This window comes from Canis lupus, chromosome 15 (assembly GCF_003254725.2).
Source record: "Canis lupus dingo isolate Sandy chromosome 15, ASM325472v2, whole genome shotgun sequence".
NCBI classification, from domain to species: Eukaryota; Metazoa; Chordata; class Mammalia; order Carnivora; family Canidae; genus Canis; species Canis lupus.
In genome coordinates this window covers 8,588,025-8,597,291 of record NC_064257.1, presented here as the reverse complement: position 1 = coordinate 8,597,291, position 9,267 = coordinate 8,588,025, and the positions used below count along the sequence as shown (strand labels likewise).

The window sequence follows — 9,267 nt, the reverse complement described above, 5'->3', positions numbered from 1 at the left end:
GGTATGTAGGCTGAGCCCGCCTGGTAAGGGTGGCCCAGGTGCATAAGCTGCAAGTGTCTACTCTCCTGACGTCCCCTCCAGGGCCACACCGACCGCCCTGCTGGCCCTCTGTGCCCCAGGCACACAGGCACGGGGCGTGGAAGGGAGGAAGCTGCCCCTGGAACCTGGCCAGTCCAGGATCCCAGGACAGAGGGAGCACAGACCTCCCAGGGTTCTTTGCACTGACCCTGGTGACATGAGGCTCCCCGACTGTCACTCTGTCCCAGCCCCTCCTGGCCCGCAGGGCACAGGCTGAGTTGCAGTAGAGATTGTGGGGTCCTGACCCTGGCGTATGGCCGCCCCTGGAAGGCACATGGGAACTTCAGCTGTGTGTGCCTGGTGGCCCCCCTGCAGGAGCTGATCAGGGGCCTGGGCGGTGCCCCCTCTTCCTCTCTGGGGGTCTCTCCACACCTCGTGCACAGAGCTCTAGCGGGAGACGCAGAATGGGCCGTCCGTGCTTTTCACACAACAACACTTTATTGAACTTTCAACAGCAAACGGGCTCAGAGCTGAGGGTGCGCGCCTTCCCCTGGGGAGGGAGACCTTCCTGTCCTTTAGGGGAAAATGGGAATCACACGGGGGTGCATGCTCTGGAGTCCCCCACCTGGGAGCCTGTGCAGACTCCGTGTGGGGGTGCAGGTCTTGAGGTTGGGGCCTGAGAGGCGGTTCTGAGGACAGCAGAGCTGACCTGGACCTGCAGCTTATGGGCTCCTGTGCTGCGTCCCAGCACGGCAGCTGGGCCCCGGCCTCTGGCCCCCTGGTGCCAGGTGACTGACTGCTGGAGCCCCAGCATGTGGAGGAGCCTGCCTCCTGGTGTGGGTGCGGGTGGGGCCCACGGGCCTGCCCCTGCTGCCCTCCCCCCAGGGTGTCCCGTTATTCCCCCGCCTGCCCTAGGTCAGCGACCTGGATCTGTGGGGCACGCCTAGGGCCCAGGAGGCCACATCTGGCTGTGAGAGGCTCGCGAGATGAGGCAGGGCACGGTGACGGCGGGCCAGAGCCTCCGGGACCCTGCACTCACTGTCACGCTCTGCCCCCGAGGCCTGCGAGCATCGAGCTGCCCCGTGGGCACAGAGGGCAGAGGGTCCCCAGCCTGTGCAGGGCCTCGGGGCAGTGGGCTCAGCGCTGCCCTGGCTCTGCCCTGGCTGTGCCCATCACTGCCCTGTGAGGGGCTTGAGCTGCAGTGGCCGCGGGGCAGGAAGGGTGTCCTGGGCCCAACAGCGTCATCCTTAGTGGGCTGGGAGGACACTGTGATGGGAGTCCCGGGGGGGCTCCAGGGCCTGGTCTGTTGTGTGGCCCTGGCAGGCACTGAAGGGAAGGGGACCCCGTGTTCTGGCTTCAAGCCCATGTCTGGGGGCCGCCTGCCTGTACTGTCTTGTTGCACTGGGAGGATGAGGAGGGAGTTCCATCGCTGGGGGGGCAGCCGGGCCAACGAGGGGTCCTGGGCTGGGGGCAGCTGGGCCAGAAGCGGAGCCCCCAGTGTTCCCGGACACAGGTGTGCAGCCGTGGGCTCTGAGGATCTTTCCTCCTGCAGCGGCTCCTCGGCCTTGAGGATGGCCTGGCCCGGAGGGGGTCCCGGCGGCTTAGGCTGGGTGGCTGGGCCCGGGGAGGCCGGCTCCTCCACCCTGGGGGGTGGCTCAGCAGCCGGAGAAGGGAGGAGAGGCCCAGGCACTGGGAACACTTGCTCTAGGCCCAGGGCCCTCCTGGGGAACTCGTCAGGTCCCGCTGGAAAGAGGCAGACTGGGTTAGTGTCTCCAGCAGGCTGTGTCCCCAGTGGGGGCCCAGGGGTCCTCACAGCTCCCAGGTGGCCCCCGGGCTGACACTGTCCACAGCCCCCCACACTGCTGGTGCCTAAGTCCTGCAGTGGGTGCCCACAGGCCCAAGCCTGGCCTGGGTTCCCTGAGGCTGGAACAGAAGAGGAGAGCCCCAAGATGAGGATGACAGCCCCGGGGCTCTGTCCCCTGTGGGTGGCCCCAGCAGGCTGAATAGGGAGGGGATGGGGCCCTGAGCCCACTTGGGGGGGGAGTCACACTTCATCCTTCAGAGCTGGGTCATGGAGGCCCGAAGGTGTCTTAGCACCTCCTAATCCTCCAACCCCCAGGGCTGGGCCAGAGAGTCCTGCAGGAACTCCCGGAGCCCTTCCAGGGGCAGCTTCAGGAGGCGCTCTGGGCGGTGGGTGTAAGTCAGACCCAGAGGGCCCGCTGTGCCCAGGAGCACCATGGGCAGTGCGCTGGCTGGGGTGGCCCCTGCCTGCTGCTCCTCTCAGGGAGTCCCGCTACACCCACCTGCCCTGCCGTCCCCCCACCCAGGTCTGGGTGCTGCTCAGAGCACAGGGTCACCACCCCTGTCCCCCTCCCTTAGGCACACCTGGGCTCCCAGGGGCTCACTTCTGTGCACCTTGAGGATGGTGTAAGCCATAAGTGTGAGCACCTGCTCCCCGTCCAGATGTAGGCGTCCCAGAGCTTCAGGGTGAGCGAGAAAGGGGTCTAGGGGACAACGGGGTGGGAGGAGCTGCCTGAGCAAGGACCCCTGGGGGTCTCAGCTGGGGCTAGGCTAGGACTCCCATGTGCCCACAGCCCTTGCCGCCCCCTGGCTTCCTCCGACGAGGCCCCACTGCACCCCCTGTGTGTGCCATTCTCCCAGGGAGATCAGGGCTCCCAGCCACTCTGGGTTCCGATCCTGCCCAGCACCCCATGCACACCTGGGGGCACAGACTCTGCCTCCTCTTGATGACAACATGTCTCAAGAGAACCCCAGGCTGGCCACAGCATGGGCCGAGGGCTTGTCCACGCTCCAGCTGAACCAGCCTTCCCTGGGGGAGCTGAGGCAGAGAAGGCCCGCCCCCCGGAACCTCCTCCAGGGACCCTCTGGGCTTCTTCAGGATGGGTCTGGGCTGCGAGCCTCAGCCTCAGGACCCAGGGTCGGGCCTGGCTTGTCTGGAGGGTAGGGCTGAGCTGGCCTCTCCCCGGGGTCAGGGAGCAGGTCAGGGAGCGGGGGCCCTGGGGTGGTCTTACCCAGTCAATGAAGCACTGAAGGAACCACTTGGGGGTGTAAATGCCAGTGCACATCTGTTCCTCATCCTGGCGGAAGGGCAGGAGGTGCTCAGGCCCCACACTGTGGCCCCTGGCGCCAGGTGGACATGCTCCCCATTGCCTGCCCAGCCCCGAGGATGCACCCAGGCCCCAGATGAGGAACGTTACCCCAATCTCTGGGCAGCTCAGAAGGGCTGTGCCCCCCAACCCTCGCCTCGGGCCACAGGGACAGAGCCTCTAGGAGCTTCCACTCGCCATGTGCTTCTTCAGCTTGGGGAGAGCTCTGTCTAGAACGTGCTCGTGATGGGCCTGGAACCTCGGCAGTTTGTGGAACCCTGGAATGAAGAAGCCTGAGAAGGCCTCAGGCCCCCACGATCAGGGCCTCCTCCTGCACCAGGTGGGGTGGGGGTGGTGTCCTGGCAGGTGCCTCCTCCCCCATGCCCTGACCCCCGTGTGCCCACAGCCCTCTGAACCCTGACTGGGCCAGCTCTTCCCAGAGGACAGGACTGCCTTCCAGGTCGGGGTGCAGGGCCCGGGGACCCTCATCCTCACAAAGACCCCCTGGGGTGTGGGCTGGGGGCTGAGGACCAGGCCCAGCTGACCCAGCACCCTCTTTCCTGCAGTGGCCGCCGCAGGGACAGGAGGGTCCCCAGCCCTGAGGGTCAGCGGGTGCAGGCCATGGGGAGGGTGATGGGTGTGCACACCCCTCTGTGGGGCTTGGAAGTCAGGCTGGGGGCACCTGGGAAGGTGGAGACGCTGCCTCCTGGGCCTTGCAGTGGGACCTGGTGGGCAAGCAGGCAGCGGATAGGGGCTGAGGGAGCAGCAGGAGTGCAAGACTAGTCTGCAGATGGTGGGGCAGGTGGCCATGGCTCCAGGACCCCGAGCCACCTGGGGAGACGGTACTCTTGTCCGTGTAAAGGCGGACTGGGGGGATCGCCACCTGCCCCCAGTGCAGCAGCCTGCAGGGAGGCTCTCCTGAGCTCCCCTACCGTGCATGGCGTGCCTGTCGTCGGTCATCAGCTGGGCCAGCGCCCAGGAGGCGTCCTCCTCGGGCAGGAACATGAGGACGATGGCCGCGATCTCGCTCGTGCCCTGGCAGTAGCCCTCCTCCTGCAAGAGCCAGAGCCCCACGGAGGGTGTCCACCTTGAGGCCCCCTCTGAGCCCTCCCTGCGCAGGCATCAGGCTCCCCTGGCTCCCTCACAGCCCGAGCTCCCGGAGGGGGCTCCCAGAGGGCAGGAGGGCAGGTGCAGGACCACCCGGACCAGCTCGGACACCAGCACCATGGGCCCAGCTACCGAACCCTGTGTCCACCATGCCAGGGCCCCCGTCCTCAGACCAGGAGGAGGGGCCTCCGTGAGCTGTGCCAGGCTGCAGGGGACCCGCCAGGTCTGGAGACCCCCCCTTGAGGGCAGGTCAGGGGCCTGACTGTGGCCCCTGGGAGGTTCCACGAGGGAGGCTGGGCCAGGACACCCCACGGGGCCATAGAGTGTGTTGGCTGGTGTTCCTCGGGGACCCTTCTGGAATGCGCCATGGAAGGGGGCGGCCTCCTGGGTGCCTCGGCCTCATGCCCTTCAGGGGAGTGGGAGCCTTCCCCGCCCGGGGTTCTCATCAGTAGTTCCGTCTATCAGGGTCCAGACCCGAGCTCTAGGACGGCCGCGGTGCACGCGGGGGCCCGGGGCAGCCCCAGCCCTCGGGCACCCAGGCCCTGCCTCCCCTGGGAGGTCTGCACCCCGCCCCCTGCCCGTCCCGGAGGAGAGAGACCCTCCCCGGCACCTGGGGGCCGTGGAGCTGGGGCCCTAACTGGGAGTCCCGCTGGTCACCAGCTCTCAGGACAAGGCCGCCCGTGGGGCAGGGGGCGGGGGCAGGGACACTCACGGTGTCGTACACCGAGTAGGCCGCCAGCACGTGGAACAGGGCTCGCTGCCTAGGAGGGGGGACAGCGGGGGGCTCTGCTCAGTCAGCCCCTGGCCAGCAAGACCGCCGAGGTGTGGACACCCGCCCCGCAGGCCCTGCGGTTCTCAGGTGCTGTCCGTGGGGACCGATCTCTGGGGTCAGGTCTGCGCACGGGGACAGGCGGTGACCTCACACGTGCAGCGTGCCGGGGTTATGTGCATCCTGGGTTTTCCGTGTGCCTCCATGTGGCTCCTGCCATGGGGTGTGCAGCTCCCAGCTCCCCGAGCGCCGCCAGAGCCCTCTCCAGCCCTGGAGCAGGCCACTACCCTGCACGCCCCCCTGGGAGCCAGCGCTCCCCGCACCCTGCTCCTGGCAGGCCCTGGCACCTCTCCTCCCCTGTCCTGGCCTGTCCCCAGAACACCACCAGCCCCATGTGGCTGCCTGCCCTGAGGACATGCAGCCGGGGTGTCTGTGGCCCTGAGCGCATCCCCAGGCCTTTGCAGGTGTCCCTGGGCTGGACTCTGTGGGGGGACCGCGTGCCTGCCCATCCCAGAGCATCTCGGGGCTCCAGCATCTTGGCAGTCAGCATGTCGGAGTTACAGGCCATAAGCTAAACTCTCAGGAGTCTGTATGCTTGGGAGACAGCTGTCCGCTAGGCACTCATTTATGGCAGTTAGAACATAGCTCCTCTCGATTTGAAGATGGTGTTTGGATGTCGCTGTATTGAACTCGGATAAAATGTCTACATGCCTGCCACTTCCACATGCTTTTTCACCCAACCTGTGTGAGAACCGAAGCTAAGGATTTAGGAGCTAAGTCCCCACGCAGTCAGGATACGGGCGGGTCCTGCCCTGAGCTCAGCTCTCACAAGCAAGCATGCCTAGAAGCCAGCTTTCAACTCGGTGCGTTCCCATGGAGTGAGAATGCAGCAGCATCCTGAGGAACTTCCATAAATTCTGCTCTCCTGGACTCAGAGTCACAATCCTTCCAAGACCGCAGCTTGCCACTTGCCTCCCCCCAGCTTCTAACCAACACCTCTATTGAGGGTGTTTTCGAAACTCCATCTGCAGGCAGTGTGGAACTGGGAGACTGCCTGTCAGCTCAACTCGCAGAAGGAAGCTCCCCATGGAGACAGCTTTCAACTGGCTTCTCAGGTATGGAAGTTAGTATGTAGCTCCAACCTAAGGGAGGAATTCCTCGGAAGTCGCTGGATTGAACTTGGATACACTTGCTGCTCACACAACTTCTGTCCCGCATTGACCGAAATCCTGTGGAAAGAAGCGTAAAGGCAGTCAGCATGTGGGAGGTACAGGCCATAAGCTCTACTCTCAGGAGTGTGTATGCCTTGTAAGGCATACACTAGGTGCTCATTTATGAGCACAAGTGTGTATGCCTTGTAAGGCATACGCTAGGTGCTCATTTATGGCAGTTAGAACCTAGCTCCAGTCTAATGGAAGACGGTGTTTGGAAATCGCTGTATAGAACTTGGATACACATGACTACAAAACTGATGAGAAATTAAATAATGAACTGTAATATGCAAGGTATTGGGGCAACACGGTAACGGAGGAACAGTAGATAACTAACAGTCTACCAGGCCTCAGCATCCCTGCACTCTTCCCTCTCCTCACATCTCCTCCTCCTTTCCTCGTAGCCACGCTGGCTGTCCTTTTAACCTCTTCTTGCCAAACCAGCGTCTGTTTTGAGTATCTGCATTGGGGTCCTTTCTTCCCAACACAGTGTCTCCAGATCTAACTCCCTTTTGTTATTCTGTTCTCAGGAATGTCACCCTCACTGAGACCTTTCATACTTTTCTCTCCAATAATTCCCCAACTTTCCTTCTCGGCATACAGTTTTGTGTATCATATAGCATTTGCTCTTTTCTTTCATGTGTCTTTGGTTTTGTGCTTTTGTCCACCTCCAGTTCCTTTAGGCAGGAGCTCATGGTGTTTTTAGCTTCATCCATGGGCCCACCAAGGTACCTGGCATAGGGCGAGTACTTAGTGCCTAGTTATGGAATGAATCAATGAGAAGTTCTTTGAACCCACTTCCCCTTTTAACCAGCTAGACTGTAGGGAGAAATGCCACAAAGAGTTTCAAGTTGTCTCTGGGTAGGGAGATGACCACAATGAGTTTTCCTCTGCAATTCCTCCAGCAGAAGTCCCTAGGTACCATTGCAGAGGAGGTTTCCTGCCTCATGTTCTCCAACTCTAGCTACAGCCCCAGGCAGGTCACCACCAAAGAAAAGGACAGCTTTATTTGGGTGTCCTCAAGGCATTGGCTTTCCAGATCACAGCGGCAAAGGAGCAGGACCTATGGGCTCCAAGGGCAAAGAAAAGGACCTCAGAAGCCTCCCTTTTGTTCCTTTCCTGTCCTCTCCATTGGTGTCTACTTTACAAATAAGGAACCTCACCTCAGTCAGAAGAGGGACCCTGCTCCCACCCATGCCTATCTAAATGAGGATCCTGAAGGCCCTGTGGAGACTGGTCTTGTCCCTTGGAACCCAGATGCGGTGTACAGTGCTCTGGCATTTTCCTAGAGAAAATAAACAAATGATAAACAGGTAGACAACCTGATTAACCATCAGAAAAATGCAAGCCAAGAATCCAATGTGATATCACATCACATCCATTGGAAGAGCTAGCATAAAAAAGACAAGAGACAAGAAATGCTGCTGAGAATGTGGAGAAAAGGGAACCCTTGGGCTCTATTGTTGGGATCGCACATTGGTACATTCACTATGCAAAACTTATGGTGGTTCCTTAAAATTCAAAGATAGAACTACCATTATGATTCAGCAGTTCCACTCCTGGGACTGTATCCATAGAAAATAGAAGAATATGTCCAGGAAATATTTGCACCTCCATTATCAGGAAGCACTATTTTCTTTTTTTTTTTAATAATAAATTTATTTTTTATTGGTGTTCAATTTACCAACATACAGAATAACACCCAGGGCTCATCCCGTCAAGTGCCCCCCTCAGTGCCCGTCACCCATTCACTCTCACCCCCCGCCCTCCTCCCCTTCCTTCACCCCTAGTTCGTTTCCCAGAATTAGGAGTCTTTCATGTTCTGTCTCCCTTTCTGATATTTCCCCAAACATTTCTTCTCCCTTCCCTTATCTTCCCTTTCACTATTATTTTTATTCCCCAAATGAATGAGACCATGTAATGTTTGTCCTTCTCCAATTGACTTACTTCACTCAGCATAATACCCTCCAGTTCCATCCACGTTGAAGCAAATGGTGGGTATTTGTCGTTTCTAATGGCTGAGTAATATTCCATTGTATACATAGACCACATCTTCTTTATCCATTCATCTTTCGATGGACACCGAGGCTCCTTCCACAGTTTGGCTATTGTGGCCATTGCTGCTATAAACATCGGGGTGCAGGTGTCCCAGCGTTTCATTGCATCTGAATCTTTGGGGTAAATCCCCAACAGAGGAAGCACTATTTTCAACAACCAAGACAAGAAAACATCTGTGCCCATCAGTTGTGAATGTATAAAAATGTTAGCTATAGAATGAAATAGGAATTGGCCATAGGAAAGGAAATCCGGTTACGTGTAATAACCATATTAGACTTTGAAGGCATTATGCCAAGTGAAATAAGTGAGACAGAGAGAGGCAAATTATGATTTCATACACATGCATGTAATTATATATATATATTCCCTTATTTGTGGAATCTAAAAAACAACAACAACAACAAAAAACGAAAAGCCTAATTCAGAAAAAAAGATCAGATTGAGGTAACCAGAATGGTGGTTGAGGGAATGGTGAAAAGATACAAACTTTCAGTTTTAAGATAAAGAAGTAATAGCAGTTTACAGTACATTATAATGACTAGAGTTATTACTGCTTTATGGTGTATCTGAGAGGTGTCAAGAGAGTAAATCTTGAGAGTACTAATCACAAGGAAAGTCGTTTGCTTTTTTATTTACTTTAATTTTGTATCTATAAGAGATGGTGGTGTTTAACCAAACTTATTCTGGTAATCGTGTCACAATACAGGAATGTAAAATCATTATGCTGTTTACCTTGAACATACATAGGGCTGTATGTCAATTATATCAATAAAACTGGGGCAAACATTATTTTAATATTCATAAGATCAGAAAAGTTGACTTGGCAAAAATAATGACACCTAAACAAAACTTATAATAGCAGACACTGTCTGTAGTCAGTAGATAATGATATGGATAAAAAATCCAACCATTTGCCTAAATAGAATCGATTCTGGTTTTAAAAATCATTGAATTAAAATTGAAGTCAATGCAAAAGAATTCTTAATTTGCCTGAGAT

General features: G+C 57.6%; 1 protein-coding gene across 1 annotated transcript; it reads right to left on the bottom strand.

The window, feature by feature from the left end:
• Positions 1-490: 490 nt before the first annotated feature.
• TBC1D29P (TBC1 domain family member 29) lies at positions 491-4,051 on the bottom strand. The gene is made up of 4 exons (XM_049093887.1): positions 3,237-4,051; positions 3,051-3,116; positions 2,424-2,522; positions 491-1,761 (listed from the first exon to the last, which is right to left on the bottom strand). The coding sequence occupies exons 3-4, from the start codon at positions 2,452-2,454 to the stop codon at positions 962-964; spliced, it is 831 nt and encodes a 276-aa protein (XP_048949844.1). The 5' UTR covers positions 2,455-2,522; positions 3,051-3,116; positions 3,237-4,051; the 3' UTR covers positions 491-961.
• Between the last annotated feature and the right edge of the window lie 5,216 nt (positions 4,052-9,267).

Coding starts and splice junctions, on each gene's coding strand:
- TBC1D29P (XM_049093887.1), bottom strand. CDS start 2,454: ATGGCTTACACCATCCTCAAGGTGCACAGAA. Junction 1,762..2,423: donor CATCCTCAAGGTGCACAGAA/GTGAGCCCCTGG, acceptor GCCTCTTTCCAG/CGGGACCTGACGAGTTCCCC.